The sequence below is a fragment of the Sphaeramia orbicularis genome, chromosome 1, assembly GCF_902148855.1.
Source record: "Sphaeramia orbicularis chromosome 1, fSphaOr1.1, whole genome shotgun sequence".
Taxonomy (NCBI): Eukaryota; Metazoa; Chordata; class Actinopteri; order Kurtiformes; family Apogonidae; genus Sphaeramia; species Sphaeramia orbicularis.
In genome coordinates, this window is record NC_043957.1 from 38,833,971 (window position 1) to 38,855,361 (window position 21,391).

The 21,391-nt window shown below is 35.8% G+C and overlaps 2 protein-coding genes and 1 long non-coding RNA gene across 4 annotated transcripts in view; 2 read left to right on the top strand and 1 right to left on the bottom strand.

Moving 5' to 3' along the window:
• Positions 1 to 1,375, bottom strand: part of LOC115425988 (uncharacterized) — a 24,836-nt gene extending 23,461 nt beyond the window's left edge. Inside the window, exon 1 of the long non-coding RNA XR_003936294.1 lies at positions 1,249 to 1,375. This is a non-coding gene — a long non-coding RNA (uncharacterized LOC115425988). The remainder of the gene's footprint in view (positions 1 to 1,248) is intronic.
• Positions 1 to 6,974, top strand: part of rab3da (RAB3D, member RAS oncogene family, a) — a 12,776-nt gene extending 5,802 nt beyond the window's left edge. Inside the window, exons 3-5 of the mRNA XM_030143874.1 lie at positions 4,538 to 4,656; positions 5,881 to 6,005; positions 6,101 to 6,974. Of these exons, the coding sequence (XP_029999734.1) occupies positions 4,538 to 4,656; positions 5,881 to 6,005; positions 6,101 to 6,291 (435 nt within the window). The 3' untranslated portion in view covers positions 6,292 to 6,974. The remainder of the gene's footprint in view (positions 1 to 4,537; positions 4,657 to 5,880; positions 6,006 to 6,100) is intronic.
• A 3,144-nt stretch (positions 6,975 to 10,118) lies between these two features.
• LOC115426760 (tetraspanin-1-like) lies at positions 10,119 to 18,759 on the top strand. Of its 2 annotated transcripts, none has more exons than XM_030144984.1 (8): positions 10,119 to 10,179; positions 12,110 to 12,190; positions 13,765 to 13,980; positions 14,584 to 14,658; positions 14,764 to 14,871; positions 15,837 to 15,983; positions 16,076 to 16,168; positions 18,419 to 18,759. In XM_030144984.1, the coding sequence occupies exons 2-8, from the start codon at positions 12,134 to 12,136 to the stop codon at positions 18,473 to 18,475; spliced, it is 753 nt and encodes a 250-aa protein (XP_030000844.1). In that variant the 5' UTR covers positions 10,119 to 10,179; positions 12,110 to 12,133; the 3' UTR covers positions 18,476 to 18,759. The 2 variants fall into 2 exon arrangements, with proteins under 2 accessions (XP_030000844.1, XP_030000852.1); XM_030144992.1 differs by having other exon boundaries at positions 10,146 to 10,179; positions 12,113 to 12,190.
• The last annotated feature ends 2,632 nt before the right edge of the window (positions 18,760 to 21,391 follow it).

Sequence of the window (21,391 nt, forward strand, 5' to 3'; positions counted from 1 at the left end):
TTTATTTCATAAAGCGTCATTTAGGATACATTCACTCTGCAGGCAAGTATCCAAAATCTCAGTTATTCACTCATGTGCACCTCAGATCTGGTTTTTTTTTCTCTATATGGGGGTCCTAATTTACATATAGATCTGAGTGATTTCAGATCAGAATTCATGCAACTTTCACTTTACTTTAAATAGATGCATCACAACTCTGAATTGGAGTTTAATAGTAAAGGATTGACAGGGACTTTACTGTGCAGTGAATATTGATAATACATACACATTTTAGCTTAAAAGTATGGATTGAATGCACAACATTTACTTGTAATGGAGTATTTTCACTGTATGTGTCAGTGCTTTAACAGAAGAGAAGGATCTGAACACTCTCTAGGTTTGGTTGATGTGGTTTAGTTTAAGATTGTGAGTAGTTACTGGAACCTGATACTGGCCACATTTAAAAAAAAAAATAAATAAATAAAAAAAAATCTGAATAATCAATACAAGCTAGATCTGAGCAGGAAATCAGAATTAAGGACAAGTTGGCAGTGTAAACATAGCATTGGTGAAATATAGGCCTATCATTTTAACACTAGAAAGCATCAACTGGTTGAATTTCCCACAGTGTTTTTTTTTTTCGTGTTTTTTTGTTGTTTTATTTTATATATACATTTATGCATTTGGCAGAGGCTTTTTTCCAAAGTGACTTACAGGAGAAAAACCAAAATAAAAGACCTACAAAAATAGATTAAAGACATAAAACAGCTGTACAATTAAAAACATTGACGTACAGAAGAATAAAAAAGCAAAATGACAGACTAAAATACAAGAATAGATTAAAAATGACATAAAAACAGCTGTACAGTTATAAATAGTGAAATAAAAATACCAAGTCAAACAACAGAATAAACATAATAATACATTTAAAATCGAATGTTGGAATGTTTTATTTTACATTACTATGTTTTAGTTAAATATTGAAACTCACCATTTTTGACTGTTCCTAAAATTGTGTTGTGTTTCACTTTAGATAAATCCCAATTAAAAACAGGAGCATTTCCACCTGTTACTTCCAACAGGTAGAATGTACCCTCTATACTGAACATGCAGTAATTTCAGTAGGTTTATAGGAAACAGCCTTTGTTTGTATGTGATCTGAAAAAGATGTCACTTATAACAGTTGATGAGACAGTGGATAACAGAAAGACATTAATGAACCACACAGATATGCAAATATTTTCTTCTAATACCTATTTTCATTGTGACTTTAAAGCAGTGTATGACGTTTGTCACCAATTTTTCATCAGATCTGTAAAACCTGAGTGATAGCTTAAGTATCACCAATCCGTTAGTCTTTTCGTGATTATGCATCCGAATCACTCCCCTCACGGTGAACAACAAATAATCCATTTGTTTACATACCAAACTGAAACCTAAATGAAACCGTCACTCTGGTTTTTCTGGGGGAATTTCACGCAGCCGCAGTAGCAAGAGGCAATGACGCCTTTTCCGTGTTTGTTGCCGCTGTGTGGAATTCTGAAAAAAACAGAGTGACGGTTTTGTTTAGGTTTCAGTTTGGTGTGTAAATAAATGGACTGTTTGTGGTGGAGTACACTTCGAAGTTGTTCGCCATGAGGAGAGTGATTCAGGTGCATAATCGCAGAAAGACTAATGGATTTGTGATACTTAGGCTATCACTCAGGTTTTTACAGATTTGATGAAAAATTGGAGATGAATGTCATACGCAGCTTTGAACTAATTTTAACCGACATCCATACAAAGCAACTAGTGGCATCAAAAAAATTTTACTCATGAAATCCGACAAATACAGGTGATGATTTAACAAACTCATGTTATGACTTGTTCCTTTATGAAGATAATTATTTAATACAATGACAAGGGGCATGGTTGTGGACTAGAAAGAGGCCACAGGTACATTTGACCCTGTTGGCAGTTTGTGGTATATAATAAACCCTGGCAATTCTATTGTTAGTTCGCTGAATATTAAGCAAGGCAACATAACCTGTCACAACCATGACATAGCAGCTCTAATTATTAGAGAATTATTCATGACACTCTTATAAAAGCATTTGACAGTGGAATAACATCTAATGACATTTTAATGACTGGTCCAAATCATACCACTGTCACTGAGGTCAGGAGAATTATTCATGACACAGCTATCAGTCTCATGACAGCCAGTGTCAAAACCAGTCACATATGACAGTTTTATGCAATGTCAACATGTGAAGGAAAAGAAAAGTTTGATAATTAGGCCCGCTATGTCATTTTATTATGGCAGGATATATTGTCTTTGTTAACGTCAAGCTCTCATAACATCTCATGCCCTGTTACTTTACATAAAAAAATGACACGACTGACTGAATGACACTTAATGACAGAAAATATAAATATTCATGAATTCTCCCTAATGTTCGTCATGGCAGATGTCATGTTGGCCCTGCAAATGAAGTGTTTCCCTTTGGTTTTCACCTTCACAAAATGACAGACAGCCTGGAAATATGAATTAGTCACTTTTGGTTAGTCTTTAAAATGTTTCAAGATAATTTTGCCTTTCACTGTTGCTTTTAGCAGTCTGTGGGTTTCTAATGGTTTTATGACTGATGTGTTTTAACTTTGCATTGATATTTGCCACTCAGTGTACTTGAATACCTTAATATGTGTGTGAAGTTCAGAACTCTCTGTAGAATATTTTTTTTAAATTGCAAAAAGCAGCAAAGGAAAGTAACACGAAGGACTAAAAGCATGTTTTCAGCATAGATGAGTAGTTCATTTTTTTTAGGAAGGTGAGCAAGTGAATGAGCCATCTCTGCAAATGCTGTGATAGTTCTCAGGATATTTATTCAGTGATAAGTAAGTGTGGTTAGGAAGGAAAAACACACAAAAGCAATAACTGGCCCACTGTTTCATTAGTGTTTATAAGTGGTGCATAAATATTGAATCTGAGAGTATTGTGTTGCATTAGTTTCAGTGAAATGCTTGGGAGGCTCTTGCTCTTGTTCTTGTACCAGACTAAAAATACAGCAGAACAGAGTGAATGCATTAGATAGTTAGTACTAGTGCAACATTGCACATTTCCAGTGCAATATTGATAACGATTCACTTTCTTTAGTACCAGTTTTACAAAGAAAATTACATTACACATTATGGTATGCAATTTGTAATTTTTCAGCCCCTCTGTATTTTATGCCCTCAAAGCAGTTTCGTAACACAAAAAATATAAACATATTTACAACAACGGAGTATAAAAAACACAACTTGAGGTATTGTTGAAATTATATTAAATCATATTAAAAATGGCCTAAATCTAAGCCTTGTCTACATGCTGCATTCACTGACACTGATGAGACTGATCATTCGGTATCAAATGACAAGGTGCTTCTCAATAGTACTTGACAGAATTTAAGCCAGTATTTGATGCTGTAAAAGCATTGAAGCTTAGTACCTAGCCCTAGATAATACATCAAGAAAATTGAGTATAAAAAGCTTTATACTCCCTAATGTCAGATCCATAATGTACTTAAAGATGTTACCTTCAGATTTAACCAAAGGCAGTGAAGGAGTAAAAAGTACTTTCCAAATCATTGTTACGCAACACAGTCTGTTCATCTTCACCCCTTTCTCTAGTTTGCCCTTTTACACGCTGCTGCCTGTCATGGATGTGGTGTAAACTAATTTCTCACACTCTGGAGTTAATGACAGTTGATGTTTGACATCGTCCCCAGACGGCAGGGTTCATGAAAGATGCATGGCTTTAAGCAGCCGGAGCTGAATGTGCTTGCTACGCAGACTGACACCCAGGACAGATCTATTACTGAATGCTGGTGGAAGGCTCGGAGTAACCCACAGTACGCCTGTTAGATGAAAGTAATACATCTATTTCTTTCAGCTAATGTATTCAGCACAGTTTGCCTTCCGTGCTCTTTTTAACACTCCTACTATTATGGATCCAGTTGAGTATGTTCTCTAATTGGGAAATGAGCAGCACCCACAGTAGGATTCCTTTTACACATGCTGTAGACATCACTGATAAGGTTTACGTCTGTCTCATATCATTAGAGTGTGTTACAGCTACTGCCATGCTCCTCAGTTTCTTACATGGGATATCATTTAATGGTTTAATAGTTTCCCGCAAAGAACATTAAGATAAAATGACAGATGTTCACAGCTCATTTTGTCCCTTAAAGTTAAGCCAAAAGTAGATAGCGTATCACAGTGTGCTTTGAGGGTGTGGCAACATCAACACATGGCAGGAGGAATTCACCTCTGTGCCAAGTTAATGATTCACCTTTCCCTTTTAGGTTTACTGAATTAACCCTTTATGTTCTTACCTCCGCATGTATTTTCACGATTATTGAGAGACATATGGCAGATTCATCATTTTTAATCATTATTTTAAGATAGCATACTATTATTTTAAGATAAGACTTTCAATCTCAATTTTTCCAAAAGCTAATGCTGTCGAACTTTTGCTCTTATATAGACGCCACATTTCATTGACTCCCCATCCCATTCTGTTGTGTCATGTTTACAGGACACAGCGGGGCAGGAGCGTTATCGGACCATAACGACAGCTTACTACAGAGGAGCCATGGGATTCCTGTTGATGTATGATATCACAAGCCAGGAGTCATTCTGTGCTGTGCAGGATTGGTGGGTAGAGATCCAGATATGACACATATTACAAACTTTAATATGTATCATTGTGTGCATGCTTTACAACAGCTGACAGCATTTGGCCCGTAAAACTGACTGAAGTGTATGTAAAATATACAACCCGGCCAACAGAAAGCTGAACACTCATCTCATTGGACTGCCTTTATCGTTGACTACAGCGTGCATGTCATGGAAAGTTTATGCAATTTCACAACATTTGTTACCCCACCCTCCAAAGGGGTATTAGTTTTAGTTCAGTTTGTTTGTTTGTTGTTAACACTCTAGCAGCAAAACTGTTGGTTGAATTCATACCAAATTTGGTTCATAGATAGTCAGTGACCCAGAATATATGCCATTACATTTTGGGAAAAGAAGGTCAAAGTTTAAAGTTTTTATGAATTTTTTCAATCTTTTTTTTTCCTCATTTACTTATAATGGGCGAAATTTCACATGTCTGTAACAGCAAAACTAATGGTTGAATTCATACCAAATTTGGTTTATAGATTTCCAGTGACCCAGAATAGATGTGATTACATTTTGGGAAAAGTAGGTCAAACTTCAAATATTTTATGAATTTTCAAATCTTTTTTTTTTCCTCCCATTTACTTATGAGTGAAAATTCAAATGTCTATAAAAACATCAATTTTGTTTCAATTTATGTCAACCTTGGCTCATATATAGAGGCAGTTGATATGCTGACATCAGCACATGCGTAGACATGATGACATCAGCTGGATCAATGCCAAAATAATTTACAATATGTGCGAGAGGCGGGGTTTGTTGTGCCTGGAACCACTTGTTTCTGTTATTTTTTGGTCACATACTGTTACTGAACCTAGATCTGACCAAAAGAATCCACCCCAGATCATAACACTGCCCCCACAGGCTTGTACTGTAGACACTAGGCATGATGGGTAATCACTTCATCCACCTCTCTTCTCACTCTGGAACAGGGTCAATATGGACTCATCAGACCACATGACTTTTTATTCCATTGAAATATGGTCCAATCTTTATGCTGTCTGTCAAACTGATGGTTGTTTTAAGAATCAGGTAGGGTTAAATATGCAAGACACACAGCTGAAATGCAACTATGAGTACAAAAGGTTTACCAAAACTGAAGCTGAATGGAAAAAAAAGAGAACGAAATGTGTTCCTTCATTTGCAGTGAATCATTTAAGGCTATGTCAAAGTTTTTAAATTATTGTCTCTGTTTCCCAGGGCAACCCAAATCAAGACATACTCATGGGACAATGCTCAGGTCGTCCTGGTCGGCAATAAACTGGACCTGGAGGACGACAGGCAGGTCCCAACTGAAGACGCTCAAAGACTGGCTGCAGAACTAGGTCAGCGCACGTAGTTTACCACATGCTGTATCACACAAACCACATCAGTTCCTGATTATGACACATCGCTCATGTACCTTTTTTGTCTGTTGTAGGCTTTCAGTTCTTCGAGGCCAGTGCAAAAGACAACGTCAACGTCAAGCAGGTCTTTGAGAAGCTGGTGGACGTCATCTGCGAGAAAATGAACGAGAGTGTCAACGGCGATGCCGGTCAATCACCCAACCATCCATCTGGCGGGCTGAAGGAGAACACGGCGCCTGGTTCTCAGAGAGGCTGTGCATGCTGATAACTGACAGGGGAAATTCATGAAGTGCTCACACACCAAGGAAATTGCCAAAAATCAATCATTGTGAATGTTTCTTACTATATGTTACTGTAACACTATCATAAATGCTTGGTTCTCTTTTGACTCATTTAGTCTTTTCTTAAACTGGTGGCATCTGTAGCGCTCCCTAATCATTAGAATGTGACTGTTACACTGAGATGCCAAAGAAATGCTCGAGTTGTGCCTTTTGCCCGATGTATCTGCTCACTTTTTCATGTTTCTCCAGTAGTTTCTTCTCTAGTACCTGCTGCAGGTGCGACATGGACTTGAATGAAAAGCATGACTCCTATCTGCATGGCTGAGGATCACTGTGCTTCATTTGTATCATGCTTCCCCCTTGTGGGAGTTTTGTAAAACTGCATCACTGTGACTCATCGACCTACACTGTGCATCTCGTAAACAAAATGCTCCTTACATGATAATCCTGCTGATGAAGAAGGCCTGCTAACTCACAGTACAAAGTCAAATATACACCTGAGAGTTGCTGTGTCATTCCAGATTTATGACGGTAGCCCAGACGACTTATCGCTGTTTATGAGGGATTTAACACTGGCTTGTAATTTATATTTTTTTACTGTTTTGTCCAATATTTCCTTTACTGTGTCCCTCTTAAAATGGACATTAAAAGATCAGTCTATGGTGTATGTATGGTGTATGTTTTCATCTGCATCTAAATATGTTATACACCTAGCTTTTTGGCACATTACTATAAAAAGCACTTATGTTATAAAATATAGCACAAAGATTATTCATTCTCCATAAATTCTCAACACTCACATCAGTAATTAATCATAGAACCATTTATATCATACCCATATATACAAAATGTTCTTTTCATACATAAAAATATGTTGTTTGGACATAGTACACTAAATAATTTTCTTTTCTGACACATTCCTCTTTTTATTCCAGTTTATATACATCAGTAATTCCCTTTAGCCAGGTCCATTGATTACACATGCAAATCCCAGTCACACTTTCTTTATCAAGACTAAGTCACATTGTCACAATCATTTCATTTCAAGTAAACACCCTGGTACAAGTACAAACAGATTATCTTTACATAGAAAGAGTGTATGAAAATACATTTTTAGGAGTGATGTTATGACATAAGATCTGCTGGAAACATCATAATCTAAATATACTTAGTACATACTATACGTTATTGGCCCTTAGGGGAAACTTGTTTTGGGCTCAGTAGTGCTGCATACTTACATTTATCACCATGAGACATGAGGCTTCAGTTATTAACCCATAAAGACCCAGTGCTACTTTTGTGACAGTTCCCAATTTTTTTTTTCTCTATTTTTAACCATTCTGAAGTGATTTATCACCATTTATTCTAATATTATCTTCTGTATTTTGCATTTTCAATTGTGAATCATGTATTTTCCGATATTTAATTTACTGATCATGTAGAAGTTCATTAAAGCTCATGTTAAAGTTAAGGGTTATGGTATCAAAAACAGAGAAAAGTGAAGAATAAGTGGCATTTTCTGCAAAACATATCATTAACTGAACATAAACCAGGCATCTCCATCCACTGTTATTGATCCAATTCTATGGGTTTTACTGGTGAATCAATGTTGTCGAAGATGACAGTGTTTCTACGTTCACCACGGAGCCTCTGAATGTCCAAATGGGTCACATCTGATGACCATGAAAAGATGACAAACTGTATTATACACCAATTATTTACATGTATTATTAGGATTAATGGATTAACAGGTATTAAACTGTTTACATCAGTAGATGGTTTGGGTCAGTGGTGGTTGTTTGGGTCTTTATGGGTTCAGTAAAAGATACAAACAATAAATAGAACTGTCAGTCGATAAGTAGAAGCTGCCAATCTGTAAATAAAAATATAGAATCAATGTGTAGCCAAAAATACATAAGACTAATTCTAATTCATAATGCTCTCAGTACAATATAACTCAGACCCTGTATTAGGTTCTGATGATACTGAACAGGATTTAGTGTAGAGTTATATTGTACATGATTGACTTTGTATTAAGAAGCCTAATAGTAAGCGGCACAAATGAGTTATAGAAATAATCCAGTCTACATGTAGGGCCTGTTTATCTTCTTATTTAGAGAGGTTGATATTCTTACTGTCCTGTTATTTTCAATATGTGTCGGAAAAGGTGGAAAGGAACTTTGCAGTTCTGGTAAAAACAGGCACATAAAACATGACACAGAGAAGCTTATTGTACAATATTTGAAGCACTGTGTGAAGGCATGGGGTAACACGTTAAAAAAAAAAAAAAAAAAGCATTTTACACTCCATATGCTGTAAAGGGTCATGTGTATAGTTATTGCAGTGCTTTTAAAGACACAGGGTTTTAAGTTTATAGATATGGTAGAATTTATGACAGCTTCCTGGTAATATGTCCTTCCTCAGCGAAGAGGGTTATGACTCAAACGGAAAATTTAATTTAGTAAAACATCATGTTCAGACCACACTGAAGAGCATAAACCGTACCATGCAAAAGTCCAAGGCCAACATTTGATTTTCTGTTTGGTTTAGTAAAGTTCTAATGACATCTACATTTATCAGTGTCTGTATTAAGATCCAATCTGCATATATGTGAAATATGTACAGCAGGAAAAACAAAAGTTTCATGGAAAAAACAGCTTCTATAAACCAAAGCGGTCATATTTAGTGTGAGCTCCCTTTGTACGTAACATGTCTTTAACCCTTTTGTTCAGACAATATGAGATTTATTGCATTCATTTTCTGATGTTTTATACCAGGTTTCATTCAACATATGTCAGATGTTTTAATTATTTGTGCTGCTTCATGTTAAGGGGTCAGGGGTCACACTAAATAGTGACTTATTTACTTCAGCTTTTTGTCTTTCAAGGCTGTGCACGAATTCCCTGTATTTTGTTGCTCCATCTGTAGAAAAGAGAACAAGAATAAATATGTATACTCGATTCAACCCGGAAAAACAACAAAGCTAGAGGAGATCTATGACTTTTTGCACAGTACTGTATATTTCAGTTTGTTGGAAAAATTTGTGGGCTAGATTAACTATGGAAATAAAATTTGTAGCAGTTTAAAAACATGTGCAAAACATTTGTTTAAGAAAGGCACAAGGATGAAGAAATGATATTTCAATCAGGACTGCAGTGCTTGGTTATTCTGTTATTTTCTGTTGCTGCTGAAGAGGCTTATGCACACTGATAATTTACCAGTAAATAAGACAAATAGTGGTGTTCATTTAAGTATCAGGTGGAATAGAAACATATATGCTGTCTTTATTCTACTTCCTACTCCCTTTTGGACATGGATTTGTAGTTATTTTTATGTGGAGAATTTCTTCCCTATTTATTCTTATTTTATTGAGTTACTTTGTCATATGTTATATTTTTTAAACCAACTGAACTAATCCATCCAGTCAATCCACAGTTTCTGCTCAATGCAAAATAGCTAATTCATCACACGCTCTTCTGTTTTCTTTTTTTTGTAAGTGGTCCTTTATGTGGTTCAGTGTTACATTCCACTAATGATTATTTAACATCAATATGTTTGGGTTAACTGTAGGTTGGTTGTAAAGTTTCAGGTAATAAAAGTCTATTTTTGAAAAAAAAGACTTTGCACCAGGAAATGCTGCTTTCCTCCAAAATAAAGTCAGTGACGTGTAGGGCATGAACTCACTTTTCCCGATATCAGTGTGTGTGCGTGCATGTGTGTGTGTGTGTGTGTGTGTGTGTGTGTGTGTGTGTGTGTGTGTGTACATGTGTGTGCGAATGAAACCTGTGTGGAGATAAAAGGGCACGTGGAAGCCTTGTTGAGCAGACACTCCTGACTTTTCAGACATCAGCGACAGACACCCCTTCAGCCAGGTACGACTTTCATTATTATTCCTTCAAGCTTTTATTCAATCATTAGGTCATAAGCAAAAAGACTGTTATTTGAGATCTGAAACAAACTAAAAACACATTATTTAGAAGGAGATGAGACCTTAATCTGGTATGTTCTACTAAAAAAATGTGGACATGAGGGACGAATGAATGAATGACTTTGCACTCGATGGACTTGTTAGTTAATGGTTGTGTTTTAGGATAAAGATCATTTCCCTACTAATTAATGAAATGTGTGTTTGTGTGTGTGTGTGTGTGTGTGTGCGCATGTGCGTGTGTGTGTCTGTGTCTGTGTGTGCGCGCACATGATATATTCCCAGCATTTATTTGAGAAAAGGAGGTACTAATACAGCACTGAAAATATGAAGTTAAACCTCTGCATTTACAACCTTAAGTAAAATGGTTCATGTCAGTGTGTAAAAAAGGATGAGTCCATTTTAAGTGCTTTATAGCTACTGGCTCGTTTAATCTGCCACAGTCTGTGACATAATCATGTTTTTTGCGGTGCTACTGTCCTTGTGACTTTTTTGAGTCCTGTTTTCAGCTTTGTGAAGCCAAACAAATAGGAAATTCTCAGCCTGTAAAGGAACATTTAATCCTTGAGTTTGTCACAAATGTAATGTGTTCTCTGTGTCAGAAATACATTTGGATACATGGAGTTTTTTCACCAGATGGGAAAAGGCAGAAAAATGTCATTCTGATACAACGCTAAAGCTAGGATGTAGTGGAGTAAAAGTATAAAGACATAAATAATGGAAATGTTCAGGTATAGCACAAGTATCTCAGTTGTGTGAAAGCACTTGGCTGTATTCCACCTACGAGTGCAAACAATATAATTTTATCCATTTCAGGTCATTTTCAGGTGGTTTAACGTATTACAATGACAGTGTTTTACTGTCCTTCTCATTCTGTGTAACAGCTAACAGTGACTCTTCTCTTACCAACAAAACCTTTAAATATCCTGTTACTTCTCAAATCACATTCTGCTCTTTGCCGCCTTTGTCACCTCTGAGCCTTAATGAAAAACATTGAGAAAAACATGTGATTTTCTTGTGTTTTATTGAAAACTTTTATTGTCTTTGGGAACAAAGGTAAGGTTACCAAGTAGGTTTCCACCGTCAATGACAGTTAAAAGCGCAATAAGGAACAAAATTCAATAACAGTAAAACTCAGCTGATTCCTGACACAGAACAGAAGAAAACTAAGTTGTGCAATGTTGTAAAGGTTTATATGAGTCTTTTATGATTCTGTCTGTGCTACTTGTACTATGATTACCAAGAAGAATTGATAACCGAAATCAGTTACACACTCATCTGACATCATGTGAGGATTAATGGCATCTCGGTCTTCATTTTTAGGGGCACATTTATAAAGATTAATTCAGAGTTGTACCACTGCACTGATGATAAAGTTTCACAACATCACATACAGAAGTTCATTGTTTGAGGAAGTAAAAAAAAAAAGTTCCTTTCTTTACCAAGTCTGATATTAGATAAGCAAAAATAAATAAATAGAAAATGCAAATATATCATGTGATTCAGATGGATGCTTGATAATATCTGGGTGAATAACAGGCAAAGCAAAATGACAACAGGGAAACAAGAAAATTATCTCACAGCTCAACCGAAACCTTTGATTACGTCAGCATGAAAAGCTTGCCATATTTAAAGAAGATTAAACCCCTCTCCTGCTTTGTGGCCTGTTACCTTTGTTAATGTATAACTAGAGTAAATGCCATTTGACCCCTGTCAGTGCTTTACTGTGCTGTAAAGTCAGGCTCAAGCCATTGATTTCCATGGTTAACTAAAATGCAAAGTAGTACATGTTACCAAAATCCCCCTAAGTATTTGAATAAGGAAATGACCAGGTTGGATTTCCTGCTGAACTAACAATCATTTCTTTTACTTTTCAGCAGTGTGAAAAAACATCAGCCAAGATGTGTTGCAAGGGCTTCCTCAAAATTATGATGTTCATCTTCAATGGTGCCATCTTTGTAAGTTGAAAAACAGTTTTGCTGGTGTTGTCAACCTTTATTTCATGTAGTTCTTAGCTTTTCCCATCGAGTTTGTATGGCTAAACATGGACAAAAACTGTGTGCATGTCTTATCTTTATTGATAAGCCTCAGTTTAACCCATAAAGACCCAGTGCTTTTTTATGGCAATTCCCAAATGAATTGTTTTCTACATTTAACCTTTTTTAAGTGATTTATCACCATTTATTATCATGTTACCCTCAGTATTTTGCATTTTTAAGAGAAACTCAGGTATTTTTCTATATTTAATTCACTAATCATATAGACGCTCATAAAAGCTCATGTGATCATGTACAAACACTTTTTTATGACACTAAATGTATAATTATTTATGAAATGGTTACAATAACTTGAACTTCAAGTGTGAGCTCAAGTGTGTCCATCCACTGTCATTTATTAAACTCCATGGGTTTTACTGGTGAATCAGTGTTGTAGAAGATGACAGTGTTTCCATATTCATTATAGACCCTCAGAACGTCCAAACAGATCATATCTGATGATCATGAAAAGATGACAAACTGCATTTTATACCAATTATTTGCATGGATTGGCAGGGTAAATGGATCAGCAGGTTTTTATATCAGTAGATGCTTTAGGTTGCTAGTGGATATTTGGGTCTTTATGGTTAAAAGTGTAAAATATGACTTTAACCCTCCGGTATCCGGGTGCGCCTTTTAGGCACACTTTGCACTTCGTTTTAAAAAATTTCATATTATTTTTTACAATTTAAATAAGGTTAGAATTCAAAAGTTGTTCATTTTTGCATGATCTTTAAATTCTGGCCACCAACTGAAATTTGCACATTGTAAACAAAAGAAAATTACAAGACTAGCATCTGTCTCCCAAGTGTGCCTAAAACACACTATTTCTTCTATTTGATATGTATGATTAGGGCTGACCTTGATTTGTAAAAATAAAATCAAATTAGAGCAGAAAAATAAATCAATATATAATATTTAATAGTTTGATTTATAGGTGTGTCATTTTGGCACACTTGGTGACAGATGCTAGTATTTTTGAACATTTGACCTAGCGCCAAAAATAATAATGCAAATTAACCAGTGTTGCTGTTAATCATTGACATATGCCAGGCTGCAAAAATCAAATAATATGTGATCCACTTTTTATGAAGAATACTGAAAAAATATTTTTTTTGTGTGTTTTTTGCATCCCAAAAAAAAAATGGTTTGTTTGCATTACAAACACAGCATTTAATGGGTTAAAAATGTGACAATTATTGAGTATTTGGTATTTTTATTTATGGCTCAAGTTGATGAAATAGAAAAAAGTGTAAAAGAATTAAAAACAAACTGTATGAAAAATTTTTTTGACATTATTTCACAAGTGTGCCAAAAAGGCACACTTGGTGCTTAGTAAGGGCCTTGCTGGACGGGATATCGGAGGATTAAGCACACTGAGCTCAAACAACAGTTTGACTGAACTTTTCTGGCTATAATTCATTTGCTCAGCTAATGCTTTAATTTCATTGTGGAAAAAACTCACCTGTAACATCTGTGTCACTCTCATTCTGTAGCTGGCAGGTGCAGCCATCCTGGGTGTGGGGGTATGGGCGAAGGTGGACACCGGGTCCCTGCTGGGCTTCCTGAGTGAAGTGGATGGCGCCCCACCAGGGTTGGACCAGCTGGTTAACGTCAGCTACCTGCTCATCGCTGTGGGCGCTGTGCTGCTGGTCATCGGCTTCCTGGGCTGCTGTGGAGCCATAAGGGAGAGCAGGTGTATGCTGCTGATGGTGAGCATCATTACTTAGGTCAATTTCTCACTGAAAACTATAGTAAAAAAAAAAAGTGTTACAAAGATAAAGTGAGAATTGAGTGCGGTGAGATCTGTTCACAGTTACTATAAACCTCTGTTTGTGACCAGTTAGGTGTAAAATAAGCAAATTAAACCCATTTTCAAGAAAAGGGTATTGATTATGTTATGGGTCACATTTGTAGAACTTATGGACTATTGTTTTGATAATCACAAGCAACAAAGAACACTATTGCCCATAACGTTGGAATAATGTGATTTATTCTTAATAGATATTGTGTAGCTGGGGCGGGGTCAATAGGGATTAGTACTGATGTGTATGAATAAGAATAAAAAGAGCAATGTGTCTGAAATCAGAATTACTCCAACATTATGGGCAACGGTGTATATGTTGTGTATTTACTAATACACAACTGGCTGTAGGCTGTTAAATATTTGATGGTTTGGCCCTTGGTTTAAAGATAAGGACATTTGATTTACCTCTTCTATCCTGAGCCTGTTTCTCACTCTGTTAGACTTGGTTTTTAAGGATGCATCACACTGCTGCCAGTGTTTAACCGTGGCCTTTCCCCTTCCTTTTCAGTTCTTCTGTATTGTCCTGATTATCTTCATCGCTGAGGTTGCAGGAGCTGTGATTCTGCTGGTCTATCAGGGTTTGGTAAGTGACTCTCACAGAACCCTTTTTAAACCACAAAGACTGTCACAAAAGACCTTCACAAAATGTCACAGACACTTTACAGAAGTGCCCACATGTCTTTCTCAGGCTGAGGACCTGGTTGGAAGTCTGGAGAATCAAATCAGGAAAGATATTTCTGAAAACTACGGACCAGACAATAGTGTGACCTCTCTCTGGAACGCCACCATGAAAGAGGTAATGTGTATCAATATTGTGTCTATCAATAGTTCAGAAGGTGATGAGACAAACTTATGTAAATTTACATGCACAAATATTAACCACCCATTTCCACAGTGTATCCTGTTTTCATCATAAACCAGTGGTTTCCAACCTTTTTTGTCTTGTGACCCCATTTTAACATCCTGAATTTCTGGCAACCCCAGACATTCAAAACATAGACTTTTTTTTTGCTTAAATTAAATTTTTTTTTTTTTTTGATTATGTAATCGTTTGCTATACTATGTTGCAAATAAACATTAATTTTAGACTACATTTAGTCTATATAATGTATATTATTATGGACAGAGGCAGAAAAGCCAGGTGTAGATTACTGCACAAAGTGAGAGTTTTATTTTCCTTGGTCAGGATATGTACAGTCAGTCCAGCTTGGATTTACAAGGCTGACAATTAATACTGAACAAACAAGAACTCAAACTATGAATAATGAAAGAGCTGCAGCGTCTTGAACCGACCACAATGAACATTTGAAAGACAAACAGTACCACAGTGCTTCAGTTTCAGCTTCACAGTTTGTCATATCTTTTATGTATTGTGATTGTCTCTCTCAACTCACCACATACTTTTTATTAGTAAGTTTTTATTTTATTATTATCAATTACTAGAAATTTCAGGTGACCCCAATTGAATTCCAGGCAACCCCATGTGGGGTCCTGACCCCAAGGTTGAAAATTACTGTCATAAGCAAAAATATCATCCTATGTTTGACACAGCAGTTCTCAAAATGTTGTAATATCTGTGAGAGAGTCTATGTTTCCATGATTTTGCAGAAAACTCACTTACTTTGTTTTATGATTTCTGCATAAAATGATAATACATAAAAAATAAATACAGAGTGTTTTTGCTTAACTTGACTCAACTATTACAGCCTCGTAGTTGTTCATGATGAAATTTGTCTGTAACATTTTATGTTTTCATTCCAGTTTAAGTGCTGTGGATTCACCAACTACACTGACTTTGACGAATCTCCTTATTACACTGAACATGGTGGACTCTTTTACCCCGTCCAATGCTGTAATGGTACTTTAACTGAGAATGGACCATGCAGTAAAGTTAATGCAGAGATATCAGTGAGTGTCCATTTTATTCTGGTCAGCAGTAAAATCACTATAAATGACAGTGTTACAGTGATCCTTTACCTCTGCCTTTGATTTTATTCCAGAATGTTGATGGGTGCTACAGCAAACTGGTGCAGTTCATAGAGGAAAATGCTGTGATTATCGCAGCGGTGGCTCTGGGCATTGCTGCTCTTGAGGTACATCACACACCTACATCTGATCACAGCAGTTTCTTTAGGTTTTTTTAAACCAATGGAATATGTTCACTCTGTTTAACACAGAAGTCATTTGATCCACAAGTTCAGTTACATAGCTCTCTTTAAACATACTAATTCAATAATGGTTTCCAGGAATCACTCTGGTCTCAGCTGTTTTCTTTGGACCTCCTGATAAGTGTTCTGGTGGTTATTATTTAAAATATTGCTCTATTAATGAGTTTTTAGGCCAGAATAGAAGCAAAGAGATGAGCCTCTGCCGCTTTCAGTCCAAATGGCAGGGCTTTAACTGTGCTGCTGACACATTTCACATTTTGTTAATTTAACCTTCCTCTTGATAGGGTCAGCACCGACCCATTTTAGGTTTTAAATGCATGAAAGAACCAAATAAAATTTGTTTATTGCATCAAGGCTTTTTGACTTTGTCAGGTACCTCTATTTCAACAAAATAATACAAAAAAAAAAAGCTTTTTCACTAATTTATGAAATGCTCTGGTTGAAATAATGACCTTTGTGTTAATAGAGTCGGTTTCGACCCAGTTATAAAAATTAGATTATAAAGCAATAATTAGAGCCCAAACTGAAATCGTAAGTGCACTGTCAGCCAAAGCACTGACAGTCAGCTCCACTCCCAATCATGTGAACTTATGGGGATTCTCATTTTACGTTGTTATCCAGTATACCTGCACAAAAACAAAACAAGCAAAGACCAGCATGTCCACACATGTGAGGTCAATTCAGTATAGAGCTGGTGACTGCAGAGTGCACATCGATGGGTATACTGACAAAAAAAAAAAAGACCCAGAGGCCCACACCAAAAATATTAAAACCAGAGATGAGAAACAAATTGAATGATAAATAATTGTCTTTAGTGTATGTTACAGCTGATTTAAGACATGGGTCAAAAGTGACCTGTTAACATAAGAGATGATAACAGAAAGATAACACAAGAGGAAGGTTAAGTTGTTTACCAGCAGTCAGTAGTGTGGATAGAGAGACTAGAGGACACTGATGTTCTGAGCAATGTACACGAAAAAGATTATCAAATGCCTTTGTGACGCAGATGCTTGATGAAGTTATGTCACTGTTTGCGTATAATTAGTGGACAGAGAAACAGTGACGTCACCCATTGGTTTATGAAATGCTGCTTTGAGGCCATGCAAAAATTACATTGAAGATATTAACAGTAATTTATATTAAAATTATTTTAGTTCAGGTTCCACATACAGACCAATATGATCTCAAATGAGTTGGACCAGTAAAATACTATAATAATGAACCATAAATGACAGCTCCAAATGTCTGTTTGTTTTAGTGTAAAAAAGTAAAATTACAAATATGAACAACATAAAATGTCTTAAAAGTAAGTGCAATTTCATCAATACTATACCTGTTACTAAATGTTTTGTGCCTTTGTAGATCCACTGCGATCTTTAACTGTATAATTGATCATCTGAGGCATAATTTTGTTAAAATTGCATTTATTTTTCTTTAAAAATTTTAGGTTGTTCATGGTTTTTCATGTTATTGACATCTTTTAAAGGATTCCTAGTCAATGTAAACATACATCTACAAAATATCATTATTGATAATGTAATTTTACTTTTTTCTCTGTTATTATTTTACTGGTTTGGCCCACTTGAGATCATATTGGAGCGTATGCGGCCCCTGAACTAAAATGAATTTGACTCCTTTGGTTTAAAGATACATCACCTGATCACTTCTAGAAGCACCAACTGAAATGGATGAGACCAGAATAAGTCCTTTAAAAAATTACTGATTTGGAGTTTTTTAGAGAGAAGTTTAAGGTAAATTTATGAAAGGTCAAGCTTTAAGATAACGTGCAGTATTTTACTCATGAACGCTTACAGATGGCCCTTAGTCTGACCCCTAACACCCCCACAGCTCCACACTTAATGGTTACCTTGGTTAAAAAAAACATCATAGTAAGAGCCAAAACACAAACTACTGACAAAAGAGCTTAGAAACTCTGAAACTCTTTGTGACATCAGCTTTCAGTCCATAATGGCAGAGAAGGCGCTCGGTTACAGGGCTGTTCTGTTGCAATGGAACTGTGCATTGACTTTAAGTTATTTGCAATATCAGTTTTTTGTGTTGCTTTAAAATGGCACCTCAAAATTTTTAAAATATATTTCATTCTAAACAATTTATCATGCATAATATTAGCAATATATACCTTATATAACCTGGGCGTATTTGCTGTTTTTGCAGGTTGCAGCCATGGTGGTGTCCATGATCCTCTATACGCAGGTTGGCTCCAAGGATTAATGGGAATGAAATAACAACACTGTAATATCTGTGCCTCTAAGTTGTTTCCATTGTATAAATTGTGTTATCTTTTTTGTATTTGATGAGCGCTATAATTGTGTCATTACACATGTGGTGTACATTTTATTTATGTTTTTAAAAATGTTGTGATCAGCTGACCGTATGTGCTGAAACATTGGTGATATGTAATGATGCACAGGATTTGTATGACTGTCTCAGCTGCATCCCTTATATAAACTGCAATAACATGATAGATAGAAATATTTTTGTATGTTCGATCAAATTGAAATAAAGCAATTTTGATGTGGATTTGGATGTGGTTTGATTTGCAAGTAACAAAGTCTGTTGAGATAAACTGAAGAATTACATATGATAATCATAAAAAAACAAATTATATTATACTGAACTATGCATGACATATATGATAATTTAATAACGCCGACCCTTTTAGTTATCAGCATGAATAGAAGGACGATAAGATAAAGATGAAACAATTACAATCAGTAACAACGATGGAAAATTTATTCCAGTATGCATACTGATAGACCTTCAACTGGGACATGTTAGTGTTTAATTAGCCCATAAACTTTATTAACTTAAACCTGAATGCTAAGATGTGATGGCTGAAGTAGAATTTGTCTTAGAATTAGTCTGGAGTGTACTGTCCTGAATATTAACTGTTGTTTTGTAGGCTTTTCCTCAAGTCTTAAAGGAGTGTTATTTTGCTCTTTTTAAATGGCATTATGCATTTTAAAACATTTCCCTGTGGTCTACATAAACTGTGAATGCTATGCTTGGGTCTGAATTGTTCATTAATTAAACTCAACAGGTTAATTTTCAACCCTATTTCCGAGTAATGGCGCCAGAAAGGTTGTTTTGAGTGCTTTCCCTTTAAATGCAAATGAGCCACTTCACGTCCCACCCTCCAGGTTGTTGACTGTGCTGCTCTGTCCTGTTCAACCAACAACTGAACATTTTAGGTTATCGGCTCAAAATTTGGATTTATTTTCAGTATGGACTACAACTGCTGCTGCTTCGTTGGAAGTTGTGACCTTAAATGTGCAAATGTCATGACGTAATTAGTTATAGATGCAAGAAATTAAGCAGGAATTAAAACAGGTTGTAGAAATCCACTCGATTTTTGCCAGAATGAATGTAAAGATAACTTTGCAGCACCTGGAGGGTTCAAATTCAAACTTTTTGAGCTATTAGGGTCCCCAAATATAGAAATAAATGTACCAAAGACTAATAAAAGTGGGTTTAGCTAAATATGATCCCTTTAAACAGAAATTTGCTAACACGGAAAAAAGACTGAAAACTTAAAAGAATAAACATATTTTTTATGGCTATAAAAAACAAAACCACACACAAAATTCACAAAATTCACTATACTTTTTAAAACCAGTTTTCCATGTGTGAGTTATTTTGTTAAACAGATGCTATCAGTGTCATTTCTAATGTTTAGAATCTATCAAATATGGATAACTTCTGTAGTGGATTGTTGCAGGTGTTGCAGGTAATTTCGTGGACGAAGCCCTCAGCTCTAAATAATTAAGATGTCCATTTAGGAAAGACCCATATGGTCAGGCCTTATGGTCAGGATTGCTGTGGTTTGTTTTCTGGTGTGACCAAATCCATTTTTGTCCTGTTAATAGCTGCTGGTAGATTTCAGGAGACATAAAACCATGCAAATCTGATAACTGCATAAAAGTTAATAAATGTATATCACCAGTAAAATTAAATGTGAGCTCATTTCTAGTTGCTGTAGCAGCAGCATGTTTTTGCGTCACATGCTCTGCCAATATTTCAATATGACTCAGCTACACAGTGTCATACTGTGAAAATATGTATCTCCCTTTCTGTCAAAATGCTAAAATTGCTTGGCCATGCACTTAAATGCAACTCGTGATAGTGATGTTTTTTTCTGTTTTATATGTGTGTAGCTGTATATCTGAAGCCATCATGTACTCAAGTCTAAAATAAAGGCTAATTAGATTAGATTAGATTAGATTAGATTAGATTAGATTAGATTAGATTAGATTAGATTAGATTAGATTAGAGATACTTTATCGATCCAGAGGGAAATCCAAGCATCCAGCAGCAGTAGTAAACGCACTAAATACACAAGGCACAGTAGTAACAAAAACACTTTACAAATACACAAAATATAAAATACACTCTTACATCTAATATTCTCCAGAAAACTAAAAAAAAAATAGGGCTACCAATGAATATATCAGTTTGATTTGTTTCAGAAGAATTATATAGGTTTCAGTTAACATATTAATTGAAAAGCAGCAGATTGGAAAGCAGATTGGGTGAAGGAAAATATGCTTGTGTTTATATAAGTTTATCACAAAAAAAAAAAATATTTCAACTGAGATTCCTCTTCTGAAAATATTTGTCTTGTTCAGGTAAGACCTAAACATCTTCCACAGTAAACTGCGTTTAGAACCTGCAGCTGATGGACAGTGCTAGGCTTTGCTGCACATTATTGTAAAATGAAGGGAACCAACATTTCAACTTAGTGGTTTGTTGCAATCATATCCACTGTGGTGAATTATTAACTAGGAAGGGACCTTTTTATTTTACCAGTTAGGTGGAGGGTGCAACACTTTGTAAAGTCTGCCCTCTTGTGGCAAAACTTATTCTGCAACTAGAGTACAGGCAATCTGAAAATGTCTAAATGTATTGCAGTTACTTTATTATACATCTCAAAATAGGGTGTGAATCAATGGTGAAGACAGGAAAATCTTCACCTTATGTCACCTGTGTTATTAATCTGCACCAGTCTGGATCTTAATGTGTCTGTGTCAGTGAGAAACAGACAGAGGAGGCAGTGCTTCTTAATGCTCAGATCTCTATGAGAAAGTCAAACAGCCTGTCTGTTGTAGGACTGATAGCCGGCCGGCCACC

Excerpts from the sequence above, each read along its gene's own strand:
- LOC115426760 (XM_030144984.1), top strand. The coding sequence starts at position 12,134 with ATGTGTTGCAAGGGCTTCCTCAAAATTATGATGTTCATCTTCAATGGT. Across the intron at positions 13,981-14,583 it reads GCAGGTGTATGCTGCTGATG|TTCTTCTGTATTGTCCTGAT; the intron begins GTGAGCATCATT and ends CTTCCTTTTCAG. Across the intron at positions 14,659-14,763 it reads TGCTGGTCTATCAGGGTTTG|GCTGAGGACCTGGTTGGAAG; the intron begins GTAAGTGACTCT and ends TGTCTTTCTCAG.